The 20566-nt window shown below is 41.7% G+C and overlaps 1 protein-coding gene across 1 annotated transcript in view; it reads left to right on the forward strand.

Annotated features, from left to right (window-relative positions):
- The window catches only part of LOC106588677 (endonuclease/exonuclease/phosphatase family domain-containing protein 1), a 31553-nt gene extending 11678 nt beyond the window's left edge, over window positions 1-19875 (forward strand). Inside the window, exons 2-7 of the mRNA XM_014177903.3 lie at window positions 2374-2425; window positions 14837-14947; window positions 18324-18446; window positions 18614-18758; window positions 18904-19098; window positions 19338-19875. Coding sequence (XP_014033378.1) covers window positions 2374-2425; window positions 14837-14947; window positions 18324-18446; window positions 18614-18758; window positions 18904-19098; window positions 19338-19525 — 814 coding nt within the window. The 3' untranslated portion in view covers window positions 19526-19875. The remainder of the gene's footprint in view (window positions 1-2373; window positions 2426-14836; window positions 14948-18323; window positions 18447-18613; window positions 18759-18903; window positions 19099-19337) is intronic.
- The last annotated feature ends 691 nt before the right edge of the window (window positions 19876-20566 follow it).

Genomic DNA, 20566 nt, shown 5'->3' on the forward strand with positions numbered 1-20566 from the left:
AATCTGGGCAGCGTGCGCAGCATTTCAAATGGCTGATTTGTTGATTTGCGGCTGTCAGTGAAAGCATCTTAAATAAGCCTATCGCAAGATTTCAAACCATGAAGAAACTCAAACCTGTTTCTTTTTCTTTAGGCTATCAAAATCCTCAACTCCCAATAGGCTACTGTTCGCTCAATAGCTTATTTCATTGGCACTTGTTCTCAACTGGCCTACTTGATTAAATAAAGGTGAAATAAAAAAATATCCCCGTGAGTCCTTTCTCCTGGAATTTAGTTTAGTTTTTTTGGTGACAATTTCCTCGAGGCTAGATGGACGTCATAGCCAACAGTATGTGTCTCCCCTTTTTCATAGGCCTCGGTTAGATTGACTGCATTCTAGACAAGGCCCTTTTTCATAGGCCTCGGTTAGATTGACTGACTGCATTCTAGACAAGGCCCTTTTTCATAGGCCTCGGTTAGATTGACTGCATTCTAGACAAGGCCCTTTTTCATAGGCCTCGGTTAGATTGACTGCATTCTAGACAAGGCCCTTTTTCATAGGCCTCGGTTAGATTGACTGACTGCATTCTAGACAAGGCCCTTTTTCATAGGCCTCGGTTAGATTGACTGCATTCTAGACAAGGCCCTTTTTCATAGGCCTCGGTTAGATTGACTGCATTCTAGACAAGGCCCTTTTTCATAGGCCTCGGTTAGATTGACTGACTGCATTCTAGACAAGGCCCTTTTTCATAGGCCTCGGTTAGATTGACTGACTGCATTCTAGACAAGGCCCTTTTTCATAGGCCTCGGTTAGATTGACTGACTGCATTCTAGACAAGGCCCTTTTTCATAGGCCTCGGTTAGATTGACTGCATTCTAGACAAGGCCCTTTTTCATAGGCCTCGGTTAGATTGACTGCATTCTAGACAAGGCCCTTTTTCATAGGCCTCGGTTAGATTGACTGACTGCATTCTAGACAAGGCCCTTTTTCATAGGCCTCGGTTAGATTGACTGACTGCATTCTAGACAAGGCCCTTTTTCTATTAATCCCAGTTTGTCAGTGTCAGCAAAGCAGCCTACCCTGTCATTTTTTGCGGTACTATAGATTCTGCTGGATTGTCAGCTATGCGGCGCCAACTCATTTTGGACCGTTACTAGCCCCTACATTTGTCACATACCTTTATTGTGTCTGACTTCATAACTGCTATCCCAACAGGTTTTATTCATTCATGGAGGACATGTGGGCCACAGCAACCTCATTTAGCTGCCTCCTTTTTAGTGGGTGGGGGGGGGGTTTATCACCTAGCACATAGAGAGCCTCATCACAATAGGCATAAAATACACTAGTCTACATGTTTTTTTTCGCCCAGAGAAAAGTCATTTTTCACTGCCTTAGATTTAATTATCTAATTAAAGTTAATCAGCCTTGATCAATACTGTGGACAGAGGGCCATAAAACGCTGTACTTGGTTGCTATGGTGACCGAGGATGTGCAGTGCAGTTATGCGTGACGAGACATACCCACACAGAGGGGAAGTGTGTGTGTGTGTGTGTGTGTAATCCCACCTGTGAAATAGGCCAGTGTTTTTTTATTTTTATTTTTACCTCTTCTGTTACAACTGTAGTCCATAGTCTAAGCCCTCTGAAGTTACCTTTTTTATTTATTTTTTGTTAACTGCTATTACCAAATTAGGTTTCTCTGGGGTTAATTTAAAAAGAAGTCTGAGTCAGTGAACCAATGAGGAATATTTAGTTTGCTCATTTAGTTAATAGTCAGCAGTTGTGTGGATCTGAGTGTGTTAGGGGGAGTTGAGAACAGTGTGTGTGCAGCAGGATGGAGCGAAAGGAGGACCGAGATGGGGGAGAGAGAATAGTGCTTATGCTTTGCCATTTTTTTTATCACGCTGACTAGTGGGCTGGAAAAACAATTAGAAAGTAAACAGATGAATGTTTATGGGCTCGTAAAGTAGGTGCCACCCCATCTCTGCACCAATGTGTTTGTATGTCCAATCTCCTGGGCTTGCAGTCCAAAGTCTACTCTACCCCTCTCTGCTTTTCTCTGCATAACAAATGTTGTATGCATCCGAAATGGCACCCTATTCCCTAGTGCACTACTTTGGATGAGAGCCGCTGTGTATAGTGCACTATGCAGGGACAATAGTATGCCATTTAAGACACAGGGAAAAGAGTCATGTTATGTGTTGTAGAATCAGGAGGATCCTGGATGTGTAGGGAGGCCCTCTGTGTTAATAATGCAGTGGCCTCTCCTCTCTATTACCAGAACTGGTGTATATACTACCCTATCATATGGCTAATAACACAAAAGTCAGCTTCGATAACAGAGACAATTCTCTGTTTTATTGATGCATCCATGTCTCTCTCTCTCCCTCTCCAGCATCAAGTTACTGGCAGTCCAAGACCTGGTAGATCGGGAAGCCCTTGACAAGGTACAGTGTAGCAATCCCTTTCTTCACCTACTAGAACAAATAACTTATTGATTTGGGGAGCAAAGTTCTGTGTATCGATTAGTCCACAGTACGGAATCTTTATGTGCGTGAAAATTATGCGATGCTCTTGTCATTAAAAACATGTAGAGAACCTCCATAGTTATTTCTCTCGCTTACCCACTTAACCTTCTGTTCTTTCTCAATTATGCACAATTCTTTCTCGCGCTCTTTCTTCCCCTCTATCTCCTGCTTTTTCTCCTTCTCTCTTTCTCTCTGCCTCCCTCTCTCTCTTTCTCTCTCTGCCTCTCTCTTTCTCTCTCTTTCTCTCTCTTTCTCTCTCTGCCTCTCTCTGCCTCTCTCTGCCTCTCTCTGCCTCTCTCTGCCTCTCTCTGCCTCTCTCTGCCCCTCTTTCTGCCTCTCTCTGCCCCTCTTTCTGCCTCTCTCTGCCCCTCTTTCTGCCTCTCTCTGCCCCTCTTTCTGCCTCTCTCTGCCCCTCTTTCTGCCTCTCTCTGCCCCTCTTTCTGCCTCTCTCTGCCCCTCTTTCTGCCTCTCTCTGCCCCTCTTTCTGCCTCTCTCTGCCCCTCTTTCTGCCTCTCTCTGCCCCTCTTTCTGCCTCTCTCTGCCCCTCTTTCTGCCTCTCTCTGCCCCTCTTTCTCTCTCGCTTTCTCTTTCTCTCGCTTTCTCTCTGTCTCTCTCTTTCTCTCTGCCTCCCTCTCTCTCTTTTCTCTCTCTTTCTCTCTCTGCCTCTCTCTGCCTCTCTCTGCCTCTCTCTGCCTCTCTCTGCCTCTCTCTGCCTCTCTCTGCCTCTCTCTGCCTCTCTCTGCCTCTCTTTCTCTTTCTGCCTCTCTCTGCCCCTCTTTCTGCCTCTCTCTGCCCCTCTTTCTGCCTCTCTCTGCCCCTCTTTCTGCCTCTCTCTGCCCCTCTTTCTCTCTCGCTTTCTCTTTCTGCCCCTCTTTCTCTCTGCCTCTGTCTCTCTCTGCCTCTGTCTCTCTCTGCCTCTCTGTCTCTCTGCCTCTCTCTGCCCCTCTTTTTCTCTCTCTGTCTCTTTCTCTCTTTCTGTCTGCCTCTCTCTTTCTCTCTTTCTCTCTCTGCCTCCCTCTCTCTCTCTGCCCCCCTCTCTCTCTCGCTTTCTCTCTCTGCCCCTCTCTCTCTCTGGCTCCCTCGGTGTAAACTATATTCTATTTCCAGGCTTAAATTTAGAGTGAACTTGTGAGGCCAGTCTCCTGTGCTTTCACCGCTATAAATAAGTCGGTGGTTGCTATGTGTAGAGAAAGGGTGTATTCTTTATGAGAGTGAGGAGATAGGGGATGCTGCCCTGGAAGAATAACCTGCTTCTCTATTACTGAATGTTATGTAATGTCCTCAACCCATTAGGGTTCTCTATGTATGTCTGCGCTCTACTTTGGTCATGAGGTTAGGATAATGTAGCTGTGGACAGAGTCAGAGAAGCTCCTCTCTAGGGACTGCCTGATGTACGATAATGAAGCAATATGAGACTGATGTCTGGTGAACATGCACTCAATTAGTTAAATAGATCTATACATTTCAGATCTAGTCTGAAGATCATTTGTGTGTTTACAAGTATAATGCGTTTCAGAAAGTATTCAGACCCCTTGACTTGTTCCTTTTGTAATGTTATCATAACATCAATCGACACAATGCTATTCTAAAATTGATTAAATGTTTTTTTTTCTTTTCCCGTCATCAATCTATACACAATACCCCATAATGACAAAGCAAAAAGTGTTTTTTAAACAATTTGGCTAATTATTAAAAAATAGAAACCTGAAATATTACATTAACATAAGTATTCAGACCCTTTACTCAGTACTATGTTGAAGCACCTTTGGCAGTGATTACAGCCTTGAGTCTTCATGGGTATTTAATTTAAACTTTTTAAAATTTAACCTTTATTTAGCTAGGCAAGTCGGTCACCAAATTCTTATTTACAATCAAGGCCTACACCGGCCAAACCCGGACGATGCTGGGCAAATTGTGCGCCGCCCTATGGGACTCCTAATCACGGCCAGTTGTGATACAGCCTGGATTCGAACCAGGGTGTCTGTAGTAGAGGTCGACCGATTAATCGGAATGGCCGATTTTAATTAGGGCCGATTTCAGGTTTTCATAAACAGACCTTTATTTAACTAGGCAAGTCAGTTAACACATTCTTATTTTCAATGACGGCCTAGGAACAGTGAACTGAACTGCCTTGTTCAGGGGCAGAACGACAGATTTTTACCTTGTCAGCTCGGGGATTCGTTTTTGCAACCTTCCGGTTACTAGTCCAACGCTCTAACCACCTGCCTTACATTGCACTCCACGAGGAGCCTGCGTGGCAGGCTGACTACCTGTTACGCGAGGGCAGCAAGAAGCCAAGGTAAGTTGCTAGCTAGCATTAAACTTATCTTATAAAAAACTATCAATCTTAACATAATCACTAGTTAACTACACATGGTTGATATTACTAATTTATCTAGCTTGTCCTGCGTTGCATATAATCGATGCGGTGCCTGTTAATTTCTCATCGAATTACAGCCTGCTTCGCCAAACAGGTGATGATTTAGCCCAGTCAAAACTGTTCACTGCTCTGGCACCCCAATGGTGGAACAAGCTCCCTCACGACGTCAGGACAGCGGAGTCAATCACCACCTTCCGGAGACACCTGAAACCCCACCTCTTTAAGGAATACCTGGGATAGGATAAAGTAATCCTTCTACCCCCCCCCCCCCCCCCCCAAAAAACAAAAAAACAATATACAGCTGTACTATTGTAAAGTGGTTGTTCCACTGGATATCATAAGGTGAATGCACCAATTTGTAAGTCGCCCTGGATAAGAGCGTCTGCTAAATGACGTAAATGTAAATGTTAGCCCTGTCGATGCACCAATGTGTACCTAACCATAAACATCAATGCCTTTCTTAAAATCAATACACAAGTATATATTTTTAAAACTGCATATTTAGTTAATATTGCCTGCTAACATGAATTTCTTATAACTAGGGAAATTGTGTCACTTCTCTTGCGTTCCGTGCAAGCAGTCAGGGTATATGCAGCAGTTTGGGCCGCCTGGCTCATTGCGAACTGTGTGAAGTCCATTTATTCCTAACAAAGGCCGTAATTAATTTGCCAGAATTGTACGTAATTATGACATAGCATTGAAGGTTGTACAATGTAACAGGAATATTTAGACTTAGGGATGCCACCCATTAGATAAAATACGGAACGGTTCCGTATTTCACTGAAAGAATAAACGTTTTGTTTTCGAAATGATAGTTTCCGGATTCGACCATATTAATGACCTAAGGCTCGTATTTCTGTGTGTTATTATGTTATAATTAAGTCTATGATTTGATAGAGCAGTCTGACTGAGCGATGGTAGGCACCAGCAGGCTCGTAAGCATTCATTCAAACAGCACATTCGTGCGTTTGCCAGCAGATCTACGCTGTGCTTCAAGCATTGAGCTGTTTATGACTTCAAGCCTATCAACTCCCGAGATTAGGCTGGTGTAACCGATGTGAAATGGCTAGCTAGTTAGCGGGGTGCGCGCTAATAGCGTTTCAAACATCACTCGCTTTGAGACTTGGAGTAGTTGTTCCCCTTGCTCTGCAAGGGCCGCGGCTTTTGTGGAGCGATGGGTAACGATGCTTCGAGGGTGGCTGTTGTCGATGTGTTCCTGGTTCGAGCGAGGAGAGGGACGGAAGCTGTACTGTTACACTGGCAATACTAAAGTGCCAATAAGAACAGCCAATAGTCAAAGATATATGAAATACAAATCGTATAATAGCTACAACTTAAAACTTCTTACCTGGGAATATTGAAGACTCATGTTAAAAGGAACCACCAGCTTTCAGATGTTCTCATGTTCTGAGCAAGGAACTTAAACGTTAGCTTTTTTACATGGCACATATTGCACTTTTACTTTCTTCTCCAACACTTTGTTTTTGCATTATTTAAACCAAATTGAACATGTTTCATTATTTATTTGAGGCTAAATTGATTGTATTGATGTACTATATTAAGTTAAAATAAGTGTTAATTCAGTATTGTTGTAATTGTCATTATTACAAATAAATAAAAAGCATCGGCCGATTTTAATCGGTATCGGCTTTTTTGGTCATCCAATAATCGGTATCGAGATGCAGTGCCTTAGACTGCTGTGCCACTCGGGTATGACGCTACAAGCTTGGCACATCTGTATTTGAGGAGTTTCTCCCATTCTTCTCTGCAGATCCTCTCAAGCTCTGTCAGGTTGGATGGGGAGAGTTGCTGCACTGCTATTTTCAGGTCTCTCCAGAGATGTTCAAGTCTGGGCTCTGGCTGGGCCACTCAAGGACATTCAGAGACTTGTCCCGAAGCCACTCCTGCGATGTCTTGGCTGTGTGTTTAGGCTCTGTGTCCTGTTGGACGGTAAACCTTTGCCCCAGTCTTAGGTCCTGAGGACTCTGGAGCAAGTTTTCATCAAGGATCTTGCTGTACTTTGCCCTGGTCATCTTTGCCTTGATCCTGACTAGTCTCCCAGTCCCTGCCCCTGAAAAACATTCCCACAGCATGATGCTATAGCGCATATCCGAGATAAAACAAACCCGTGAGGTTGACGGAATTATCCGTAGAGCTCCAAGACAGGATTGTGTCGAGGCACACATCTGCGGAAGGGTACCAAAAAATGTCTGCAGCATTGAAGGTCCCCAAGAACACACTGGCCTCCATCATTATTAAATGAAAGAAGTGCTGCCGAGATTGTTCCCCACATCTGTGCCTCGACACAATCCTGTCTTGGTGCTCTATGGACAATTCCTTCGACCTCATGGCTTGGTTTTTGCTCTGACATGCACTGTCAACATGGGACCTTATCTAGAGAGGTGTGCCTTTCCAAATCATGTCCAATCAATTGAATTTCCCACGGGTGGACTCCAATCAAGTTGTAGAAAAATCTCAATGATGATTAATGGAAGCGGATGCACCTGAGCTCAATTTCCAGTCTCATAGGAAATCGTCTTTTTACATTTGCAAAAATGTCTAAAAACCTGTTTTCACTTTTTCGTTTTGGGGTATTCTATGTAGATTGCTGAGGAATTTGTTTTATTTAAGAAATTGTAGAATAAGGCTGTAACAAAATGTGGAAAATGTCCAGGGTCTGAATATTTTCAGAAGGCACTGTATGTTGGCATTGGAGATTATTATGAACCCTGTCTAGGTCCTAAGCCAGTGTCTGTAAATTATATTTAAGTAATAAGGCCCGAGGGGGTTTGGTATATGGCCAATATACCACAGCTACGGGCTGTTCTTAGGCACGACGCAAAGCCATATACCACAAACCCCTGAGGTGCCTTATTGCTATTTTAAACTGTTCACCAAAGTAATTAGACCAGTTAAAAAAAATACATGTTTTGATATACCAAAATTGGCTGTCATCCAATCAGCATTCACGGCTCGAACCACCCAGTTTATAATGTTGTTTATATCAGTGCTGGAGCAGACTTTTAGTAACAGCTGTAGGAGCTGTTTGGGATGAGAGGGAGAGAGATGAGCCGCCCGTCTGTCGGTCGGTCTGTCTGGTACGGTATGTGAGGCGCTCCTGGAGAGAGAACTAGGTTGACAGAGCAGAGCTGCTGTCTCTGAGAGTGAGAGTTCTAGAGCGAAAGCTCCTCTCTGAAGAGAGGGATTGATCATTTCTTTCTAAAAAAAGAGAGGAAAGGAGAGAGAGAGAGAGAGAGAGAATGAAGGTGAGAGGAAGATATTCTTTCCTAAGGCAGAGAAGAGAGCTGGATTGGAGGATGCTTTATAAAGAGAAATGATCCATCTCGCTATTTCGCTTTCCTCATCTTCTACAGATACAATTTTCCCTCCCTCTATCGCTGCAGTACAGGCAGCCAGTGAGTCACGAAGTGTGAGTGTGAAATCAGAACCATTATGTCCAAACCCACAGGCTCCTCAAGCTCCCAGAAATGGTCTCAGTCACGACTCCAACATCACACCGGTCTTCCTTGACTTTTCCCTCCATTCCTCAACTCCCTGTAGAGATTTAACTGCCCACTGGAATTTCCTAACTTGCAATATTCCGTAATATTCAAAAACTGAAATGACCTTTTCTGGTTTCATAACTTGCAGTGGAGAGTTCCCCCATGATCAGACAAAACAAGATATAACTGTAAATACAGGCCTACATGGGAGTAACATTAAAATCTCAAAATACATACACTGAGTGTACAAACATTAACGGTACCTACTCCTTCAATAACGACGACGGTGATCCAGGTGAATCCAGGTGAAAGCTATGATCCCTTATTGATGTCACTTGTTAAATCCACTTCAATCAGTGTAGCTGAAGGAGAGGAGACAGGTTAAAGACGGATTTTAAGCCTTGAGACAATTGAAACATGGATTGTCTATTTGTGCCATTCAGAGGATGAATGGGCAAGGGAAAAAGGTTTGTGTCAAGAACTGATTGACCGATAAAGATTAGAAGATGAGACTGGGAGATGAATGAGAGGGATAAAGTGAGTGGTGGACCGGGGGATTGAACTGCTGCCTCCAGGACAATACAGTGGGGCAAAAAAGTATTTAGTCAGCCACCAATTGTGCAAGTTCTCCCACTTAAAAAGATGAGAGAGGCCTGTAATTTTCATCATAGGTACACTTCAACTATGACAGACAAAATGAGAGAGAAAAATCCAGAAAATCACATTGTAGGATTTTTTTATGATTTTATTTGCAAATTATTTTTTCTTACTTATATTATCTACTATTACTTATATATTATCTATTACTACTACTATTACTTATATTACTATATTTACTATTACTATATTATTTACTATTACTTATATTACTTGTATTACCTACTATGACTTATATTACTTTACTTATTATCTACTACTCTATCTACCTACTTACTTATATTACCTACTATTACTTATATTATCTACTATTACTTACATTATCTATTACTTATATTATCTATTACTTATCTTAACTACTATTACTTATATTACTTATCTTATCTACTATTATATTACTTATATTACCTACTATTATATTACTTATATTACCTACTATTACTTATATTACTATATTATCTACTATTACTATATTATTTACTATTGCTTATATTACTTGTATTACCTACTATTACCTATATTACTTATATTACCTACTATTACTTATAATACCTACTATTACTTATATTACCTACTATTACTTATATTACTATATTATCTACTATTACTATATTATTTACTATTACTTATATTACTTGTATTACCTACTATTACCTATATTACTTATATTACCTACTCTTACTTATATTACTTATAATACCTACTATTACTTATATTACCTACTGTTACTTATATTACATATATTATCTGCTATTACCTACTATTACTTATTACTTATTACTTATATTACTACTATTACCTACTATTACCTATTACTTATATTATCTACTATTACTTATATTATCTACTATTACTTATATTATCTACTATTATATTACTTATATTACCTACTATTATATTACTTATATTACCTACTCTTACTTATATTACTATATTATCTACTATTACTATATTATTTACTATTACTTATATTACTTGTATTACCTACTATTACCTATATTACTTATATTATCTACTATTACTTATATTACTTATATTACCTACTGTTACTTATATTACATATATTATCTACTATTACCTACTATTACTTATATTACTTATTACTTATTACTTATATTACTACTATTACCTACTATTACCTATTACTTATATTATCTACTATTACTTATATTATCTACTATTACTTATATTATCTATTACTTATATTATCTATTACTTATCTTATCTACTATTACTTATATTACTTATATTATCTACTATTATATTACTTATATTACCTACTATTATATTACCTACTATTACTTATATTACCTACTGTTATATTACCTACTATTACTATGTTATTTACTATTACTTGTATTACCTACTATTACCTATATTACTTATATTATCTACTTTACTACTATTACCTACTATTACCTACTATTACTTATATTATCTACTATTACTTATATTATATACTATTACTTATATTACCTACTATTACCTACTATTACTTATATCACCTATTACTTATATTATCTTCTATTACTTATATTACTATATTACTTATATTACCTACTATTACCTATATTACTATATTATCTACTGTTACTTATATTATCTACTGTTACTTATATTACCTACTATTACTTATATACTTATTACTTATATTACTACTATTACCTACTATTATCTATTACTTATATTATCTACTATTACTTATATTATCTACTATTACTTATATTATCTATTACTTATTTATCTACTATTACTTATATTACTTATATTATCTACTATTATATTACTTATATTACCTACTATTATATTACCTACTATTACTTATATTACTATATTATCTACTATTACTATGTTATTTACTATTACTTATATTACTTGTATTACCTACTATTACCTATATTACTTATATTATCTACTATTACTACTATTACCTACTATTACCTACTATTACTTATATTATCTACTATTACTTATATTATATACTATTACTTATATTACCTACTATTACCTACTATTACTTATATCACCTATTACTTATATTATCTTCTATTACTTATATTACTATATTACTTATATTACCTACTATTACGTATATTACTTATATTATCTACTGTTACTTATATTATCTACTGTTACTTATATTACCTACTATTACTTATGTTACTTATATTACCTACTATTACCTATATTACTTATATTACCTACTATTACTTATATTACCTACTATTACTTATTACCTACTATTACTTATATTATTGCTTATATTACTTATATCATCTTACTTATATTATCTACTATTACTTATATTACTTATATTATCTACTTTTACTTATATTATCTATTGACGCAACATGGTGGGCAATGGACATGTATATATTTGCCACAGCGATGATTCCTTATTTCCATTAAAACTTGTAATGATCGGAAATAAAGCTTAATTTCCTCTTACTCACTGCTGCTAAAACAAGCCTGCCTGGAAGTGTGTGTGTGCCAGCCAGCCAGCCAGCCATCTGGACTGTTATCCATACCAAGAGGATTCTGGCCACTGGAAGTCGACGTCAGTAGCAGCATATCGGTTAGAAACAACAAATCGACAGGGTCTGGAAAATCTTAACTGTTATGCTTTGAATCCCAACCCTTCTGAGTGTGTATAGTGGTATGTTGTTTACTCATGTTTCGAACGTTGCTGCAGAGTAGAGACTGATGAACTATAACTGAGCTGGAGAAAATGGACTGTCAGTCTGCCTGTGGTTGTAGGGAGTAACCTGTAAAAGTACTTAATAAAAAATATATATATATATATATATATATATATATATATATATAATTGTGTGTGTGAAATAAACACATTCAGGAGAGATTAAGATTTTTTTTACTGCACTTCACATCCGTGGTCTCCAGGTTGACCAGAAATTATTTTATGGCCCCCATTCACAGTATTGATCAACACTGATCAACTTCAATTAGATAATTACATTTACGGAATTGAGAAATTTGACAACATTTTTTCCGGGTTAAAACATGTGCTGTAGATGGCTATGTGCTAGCTAGGTGATTACACACATACACTACCAGTCAAAAGTTTGGACACACCTACTCATTCAAGGGTTTTTCTTAATTTTTACTCTTTTCTACATTGTATGATAAAGTGAAGACATCAACTATGAAATAACATATGGAATCATGTAGTAACCAAAAAAGTGTTAAACAAATCAAAATATATTTGAGATTCTTCCAATAGCCACCCTTTGCCTTGATGGCAGCTTTGCACACTCTTGGCATTCTCTCAACCAGCTTCATGAGGTAGTCACCTGGAATGCATTTCAATGAACAGGTGTGCCTTGTCAAAGTTAATTTGTGGAATTTCTTTCCTCCTTAATGCATTTGAGCAAATCAGTTTTGTGTTGTGACAAGGTAGGGGTGGTTTACAGAAGATAGCCCTATTTGGTAAAAGACCCAAGTTCATATTATGGTATGAACAGCTCAAATAAGCAAAGAGACGACAGTCCATCATTACTTTAAGACATGAATGTCAGTCAATCCGGAACATTTTCAACAACTTTGAAAGTTTCTTCAAGTGCAGTCGCAAAAACCATCAAGCGCTGTGATGAAACTGGCTCTCGTGATGACCACCACAGGGAAGGAAGACCCAGAGTTACCTCTTCTGCAGAGGATGAGTTCATTAGTTACTAGCCTCAGAAATCTGCAACTAACTGCACCTCAGATTGCAGCCCAAATAAATGCTTCACCGAGTTCAAGTAACAGACACATCAACTGTTCAGAGGAGACTGTGTGAATCAGGCCTTCATGGTTGAATTGCTGCAAAGAAACCACTACTAAAGAACACCAATAAGAAGAGACTTGCTTGTGCCAAGAAACAAGCAATGGACATTATCCTGGTGGAAATCTGTCCTTTGCTCTGATGAGTCCAAATGTAAGATTTTTGTTTCCAACCGCCGTGTCTGTGAGACACAGAGTAGGTGAACGGATGATGGCGGAGGAAGTGTGATGGTGTGGGGGTGCTTTGCTGGTGACACTGTCAGTGATTTATTTAGAATTCAAGGCACACTTAACCAGCATGGCTACCACAACATTTTGCAGCGATACACCATCCCATCTGGTTTGTGCTTAGTCCCACTATCATTTGTTTTTCAACAGGACAATGACCCAACACACCTCCAGGCTGTGTAAGGGCTATTTGACCATGAAGGAGAGTGATGGAGTGCTGCATCAGATGACCTGGCCTCCACAATCACCCGGCCTCAACCCAATTGGGATGAGTTGGACCGCAGAGTGAAGGAAAATCAGCCAACAAGTGCTCAGCATATGTGGGAACTCCTTCAAGACTGTTGGAGAAGCATTCCAGGTGACTACCTCATGAAGCTGGTTGAGAGAGTGCCGAGAGTGTGAGAAGCTGTCATGGCAAAGGGTGGCTACTTTGAAGAATCTAAAAGAAATATCAAAAATATTTTGATTTGAACACTTCTTTGGTTATTACATTATTCCATATGTTATTTCATAGTTTTGATGTCTTAAATGTTATTCCATAATGTAGAAAATAGTCGGAATAAAGAACCCCTGGAATGAGTAGGTGTGTCAACTTTTGACTGGTACTGGGTGTAAGATATATCTTTATCACACACACACAGGTTTTGGGAGCTGTGCCAAAGCCGCCTCTATACCCACGTCTTGGTTCATCACTGGTTGAATTATGGCTGTGGGTTTGTTCAACCTAGGAATAGCTGCCTTCCATCCATCCATCCTCATCTCTCTCCGCTTCTGCCGGATCCAGGCGTCATGACGATAGTAAATTGTTTGTTTTCAACCGGCTGCCATTTTGAAATGTTATTAGCGTCCTTTATTATAGGCTGCTTGGCACTGTATCAGCATGAGTTGGTGCTTGATATTAATATAGGGCCTGCAGGAGAGAATGATGGGGTATTTATTCATGATAGTCACTGGTAAAGGTAGCTTTCCTTCCCCAGTCAGAGAGACTGTATTAGCAGACAGTATGAGCACACACACACACCCCTTAGTAGGAGAAAGTCAGACTGACAATAGGAGCCGTATGAGAGACAGGAAACTGACCTGATCAATGACTGTTGCAGAGGTGTCTCTTTCTCTCTGAACAGTATGACAGGGAAGGGAGTGGAATTAACCAGCATGAAATGACAGCTGTGCTATAGGTTAATTCATGTCACTGTCTTCAACACTCTCCCTGGGTGGGGTGGGGGTGAGGGCTAGGTAAGAGCCAGGGAAGGGACCCTCTTCTTATGCCCCCATAGGGAAGCTCTCCCTCTGGGACCTGGTAGCAGGTCAGTCAAGAAATGCAAGACAGACTGTCTCAAAACCAAGTTTGGCAAACCAAGTTGCCAACTTCTTCGGTGACCTCTCACATTACAACACTGCTGGTGTCTGTTGCACACTAAAAGACATTTGATCACTTTTTTTCTCTTTCCAAGTCCATTTGGTAGTATTTTAGGTCAGTTCAAAAGGTGTCATTTGAGGAGTCAAAAACGGTGCTAATTTCAAGCCGTTAAATATCTGCTGTGGCTATTTTAAAAACAGCTTGTAGCGGATAAATAAACGCAGAGACAAAAATAGTGTGTTGACAGTAGTTGTGATCTACGCCTGCTTTGTCCAGTCAGCTGCTGTGTAACATGCTCCCTACATCCATTGCATTGCCCCCTGCATAGAAATAGAATGACTGAATGACTACTACACTATTTCTATGGTCTTCTGTCCAGTCTGGTGTTGTGTAATAATACAAACCCCTCTCTTGTGTTTCAGTTCTGTGTGGAACTGAACCAGGGCTCGTTGGACAGCGTGAGGAAGTGGAGAGGACCACGGGGGGTCTGGAAGAGCACCGTCTCTGAGAAACCCACAGGACTGTCCAACAAGGTAAGGATACTGATGACCTCCCTGCACGAAAAACAGTTTTTCTTCTCTCTGTCTTTCTTGCTTCTCTCCCCCTCTCTCTCTTTCCATCGCTCTCCCGCTCTTTCTTCCACCCCAGCCCCTCTTACAATCTAACATCCCATCTGAAACAGACCACCCATCTCAATTAGTTCACACAGCCCAGAAGTAAACAGACATTATTACTGAAAAATGTGCTAACCCTTTACGCTCAAACATAACCTCTTTACTAAGGGTCTGTTAACAGTGACCAGATGTAGCACAGTAGATCCCTTGATCTAAGTCCTGCTGTAGTGGTCAAAGGTCAGATGGTCTAGTACAGTATGATTAAATCTGGTGGATTTATGGGACCCTTAGAGAGGCCCTTTCTGTTCCCATAATGTCTGTCCAACACCATAAAGAATCTCTGAGGGCACACACACACTCTGTCTTCCCAAACACCACGAGATCTAGAGAGCAGTGTTTAACCTCTGAGGAAACCAGTCTTGAAATTGACCCTTGAAGTAAACTTGAGCTTTATTCTGTGTCTGCCTGATGGCTCCTGTCAAGATGGATAGTACAGATAATGTGGAGGGGGGGTCAGTAAACAAACCCTCCTAGTCCTCCCATCTGACCACAAGTACTGTCAGCCTTCCAGCCCTCCCAGCCACTCTCCTAGTCTTGCCAGTGTCAGCCTTCCTGCCAGTGTCAGCCTTCCTGCCAGTGTCAGCCTTCCTGCCAGTGTCAGCCTTCCTGCCAGTGTCAGCCTTCCTGCCAGTGTCAGCCTTCCTGCCAGTGTCAGCCTTCCTGCCAGTGTCAGCCTTCCTGCCAGTGTCAGCCTTCCTGCCAGTGTCAGCCTCCCTCTCCGAGTCCTGCCACTGTCAGCCTCCCTCTCCGAGTCCTGCCACTGTCAGCCTCCCTCTCCGAGTCCTGCCACTGTCAGCGTGTGCAGTTTGTCAAGGAGCTGTATTGTATTGTGAAGATGCTCTGGAATGGAGTTCTAACTCTGCTGCTCTGACCTGTTCACTATAGAGCAGGATCTCTGTGTACGATTCAATTAGTTTTATAATGGATTTTGGTGGAAGGTGTGTGTGTGTGTGTATAATTTCTTTTTTTTTTTTTTGTGTAAGTGTTTGTGTCTGCTTTCTGCACACGGTTTAGAAAGCTCCATTGAATTAGCAGCAGGAAGATGTAGCCAGTGGGTATCATATCTGTCTGAGGCTCCGCTGCAGTGGCCTTCTTCTCTGGCCTTAATTATCTATGACACGTCTGTTTGTCTGTGTCTGTGTCTGTCTGTCTGTGTCTCTGTCTGTCTGTGTCTCTGTCTGTCTGTGTCTCTGTCTGTCTGTGTCTCTGTCTGTCTGTGTCTCTGTCTGTGTGTGTCTCTGTCTGTCTCTGTCTGTGTGTGTCTCTGTCTGTCTGTGTCTCTGTCTGTGTGTGTCTCTGTCTGTCTGTCTGTGTGTGTCTCTGTCTGTCTGTCTGTGTGTGTCTCTGTCTGTCTGTCTGTGTGTCTCTGTCTGTCTGTCTGTGTGTGTCTGTGTCTGTCTGTCTCTGTTTCTGTCTGTCTGTCTCTGTTTCTGTCTCTGTCTGTCTGTCTTTCTGTCTGTTTCTGTCTGTCTGTTTCTGTCTGTCTGTGTCTGTTTCTGTCTGTCTGTCTGTCTGTGTCTGTCTGTGTCTGTCTGTCTGTTTCTGTCTGTGTTTCTGCGTGTCTGTTTCTGTGTGTCTGTCTGTCTCTGTGTCTGTCTGTGTGTCTCTGTCTGTCTGTCTGTGTGTCTCTGTCTGTCTGTCTGTGTGTGTCTGTGTCTGTCTGTCTCTGTTTCTGTCTGTCTGTCTCTGTTTCTGTCTCTGTCTGTCTGTCTTTCTGTCTGTTTCTGTCTGTCTGTTTCTGTCTGTCTGTGTCTGTTTCTGTCTGTCTGTCTGTCTGTGTCTGTCTGTGTCTGTCTGTCTGTTTCTGTCTGTGTTTCTGCGTGTCTGTTTCTGTGTGTCTGTCTGTCTCTGTGTCTGTCTGTCTCTGTGTCTGTCTGTCTGTCTCTGTGTCTGTCTGTCTGTCTCTGTGTCTGTCTGTCTCTGTGTCTGTCTGTCTGTCTCTCTGTGTCTGTGTGTGTCTCTGTCTGTGTGTGTCTCTGTCTGTGTGTGTCTCTGTCTGTGTGTGTCTCTGTCTGTGTGTGTCTCTGTCTGTGTGTGTCTCTGTCTGTCTGTCTGTCTCTCTGTCTGTCTGTGTGTCTGTCTGTCTTTCTGTCTGTTTCTGTCTGTGTCTGTCTGTCTCTGTTTCTGTCTGTCTGTCTCTGTTTCTGTCTCTGTCTGTCTGTCTTTCTGTCTGTTTCTGTCTGTCTGTTTCTGTCTGTCTGTGTCTGTTTCTGTCTGTCTGTCTGTCTGTGTCTGTCTGTGTCTGTCTGTCTGTTTCTGTCTGTGTCTGTCTCTGTCTGTTTCTGTCTGTCTGTTTCTGTCTCTGTCTGTTTCTGTCTGTCTGTTTCTGTCTGTCTGTCTCTCTCTCGCTGTCTCTCTCTCGCTGTCTCTCTGTCTCTCTGTCTCTCTGTCTCTCTCTCGCTGTCTCTCTGTCTGTCTCTCTGTCTCTCTGTCTCTCTGTCTCTCTGTCTCTCTGTCTCTCTGTCTCTCTGTCTCGCTGTCTCTCTGTCTGTCTCGCTGTCTGTCTCTCTGTCTCCCTCTCGCTGTCTCCCTCTCGCTGTCTCTCTGTCTCTCTCTCGCTGTCTCTCTCTCTCTCGCTGTCTCTGTCCTTCTCGCTGTCTCTGTCTGTCTCTGTCTGTCTGTCTCTCTCTCACTGTCTGTCTCTCTCTCGCTGTCTCTCTCGCTCTCTGTCTGTCTCTCTCTCACTGTCTGTCTGTCTCTCTCTCGCTGTCTCTCTCGCTCTCTGTCTGTCTGTCTCTCTCTCTCTCACTGTCTGTCTGTCTCTCTCGCTCTCTCTCTCGCTCTCTGTCTGTCTGTCTCTCTCTCACTGTCTGTCTGTCTGTCTCTCTCGCTCTCTCTCTCGCTCTCTCTCTCACTCTCTGTCTCTCGCTCTCTCTCTGTCTCTCTGTGTGTGATGCTGACCGTGTCTCACCCTCCAGCACATGATCCCCTCCTGCCCCAGGGGCAGACCCACCAGAACTCAGAGAGGCTTATTCTTCCCTAGGTGAGAGAGATCTCATTTAACTAACAGAGAGAACTGAAGATACAGCCATGCCTTCATCTACAGTATACAGGCCAGACATCCCCAGGCTCTCTATATTTAGAGAGGGTAGATCAGGCTTTAGTGATATAGAGACTGAGCTCAGGCTTTGGGAACTTCACTGAAAAATGAGTTGACTCCAATTCTGGTTCAAGGGTTTTCTGGAAGTTTGACTAGTCTTCTTACTTCACTGCTGTCTGTCCTCTGTTCCACCAGGGAGTCAGTTATTCTGGGTTCCTGTGGGACAGCTCTTCTGGGATTGACTTGAAAGATGCTTCCGTCCTGGAGAGTCCTGTTGGCAACGGGAAACACGCCCGGCCGTATCTTGCCCACTTTTATGTAAGTCAACAGGGAGTGTGTGTGTTTGGTGGGATCTCCATATGCTGATCATAAAATGACTGTAACAGAACACATGACTCATTTTATTGCCCCTATCAATACCATTATAACCATATAATGTCCTGCCGGAGAGACTAACATTATGTTAATGGTTAATATGTGACTAGATTGGATCATCTGAGCTGACGATGGTCAATGTCCACATGAGAGCTCCGGCCGTGTCTGGGGCTGAGGAGTCCAACGTTAGGAACCACCACTCTGAGGAGGTCAAGGCCCACAGGCTGACCTCTAGTATCCAGAATGCACTGAAAGGTCAGTAGCTAAAGGTCACCCTATTCTGTCTTTTCAAAACTTATGTCCTCTTTCTCTTCCAGTATTCTTACCCACTTTCTCTTCCTCAGTGGGTTATTTGACGTTGCTACATGGCTAATGTCCATCTGTGGTTTCTGTGTGACAGTTCAGAAGGGCCTGGTGATGTTGGGGGACTTTGGCGTTTCCCCCCAGAGCAGTGAGCTGGACCAGCTGAGGAAGGAGCGGCTGAGCCCCCTTGTGCCCCCCAACATGTTCACCAACATCAGCACCCGCTCCCCCCAGGGCTCCCTCTGTCTGGACAACATCTGGGTTAGCAAGTCACTGAAGAAGATCTACGCAGGTCCGTCTGTCTGTCTACAGATGTAACTGTGTGTGTCAGAATATGTAGCATTCATACCCTTCTAGTTATGCCCACTGCAATAAGATACCAATCTAACCATTGGCACATGAATGCTCCATTTGCATGTCTGTTTCTGTGATGAGCTTGGCTATGGAGTGGTTTGAGTGCCACCAGGAATTTTATCTGAATCTTTAACCTCTGACCTGTATGTATCTCCATGTATGTGCTGCCCCCTGCAGGTCACTGCGTGGTGGTGCGGGAGGGCCTGACCAACCCCTGGATACCTGACAACTGGTCCTGGGGCGGGGTGGCGTCCGACCACTGTCCCGTCATGGCCGAGTTCTTTGTGGACGGGGCGCTGAAGGAGCTGAGAAACAGAGTTGCCGTGGTAGAGAGAGGAGAAAGTATGTCGAAACACGAACGGTGACTCGCGGTCGCCACGGACATACAGATGTGGCCGTTGTGGAGGGAGATTGTGACATCATGTCATGTCAAACTGACCTGACTTTGCTCTGGACTGGATGCTACTTTGGTCTGGTTTTTGCAGTGGAGCAAAGGGTGGATTTACCTGATGAATGTGAATTGAAGCACCGAGATTGCCTTTTTAGTTTCCTTTATCAATGTACAGTAGAGACTACCATGAAATTGTTTTGGAGTAAATAATTTAAGAGGTGTTTGTGTGCGTGCGTGTGTGTGTGTGTATGTTATAGACAGACATGAGTGTGCCAAAACCATTTTTAATATGTATATGAAATAAAAGGAAATGAATAGACATTCCCTGTGTGTCCAGTCGACTGATCTTATGAGATACAACCACTGGAGTCCTACCTTGTTCAATATGATACAAGCAAAAACAACATGTGAATTTCACATGATTCTGTTGTACTTGTGCCTGTGACCTACCTCAAGTGGCTGTAGCTTATAGCTTGCACACTGCTGCACAGTAATACTGGTACATTTAAGTCGGTGAGTGAAGTGGGAGAGGTTGGAGCTTAGATGTTGAAGCCATTTAAATCTGTTCTATTAAATTGTGTAAGTGGGCGTGTGTGTGTTTGGAAGTGAGGAAACGAGGAAAATTGGCATGGAGCCCAGCAACCAATTACTAGCTCCTTTCAACATACTGTCTGATCAGATGAAGATAGCATACAGTATGTGTACACACACAAACAACTCTGAACTACTGTGTGCAGTGCCTTCAAAAAGTATTCACATTACTTTTTCTACATTTTGTGCTGTATGGGATTAAAATGGATTTAAATGTCATTTCTTGTCAATTACACAATATACTGTTTTCTTTTTAAATGAAAAATAAAACCCTAATATATCTTAATTACGTAGGGGGTTGAACTCTTGAGTCAATACATGTTAGACTCACCTTTGGCAGCGATTACAGCTGTGAGTCTTTCTGGGTAAGTACCTCAACATTTTTTACAGACGCACCATTGACAGCATCTTGTCAGGCTATATC

The sequence above is a fragment of the Salmo salar genome, chromosome 27 (assembly GCF_965601325.2).
Source record: "Salmo salar chromosome 27, fSalSal1, whole genome shotgun sequence".
NCBI lineage: Eukaryota > Metazoa > Chordata > Actinopteri > Salmoniformes > Salmonidae > Salmo > Salmo salar.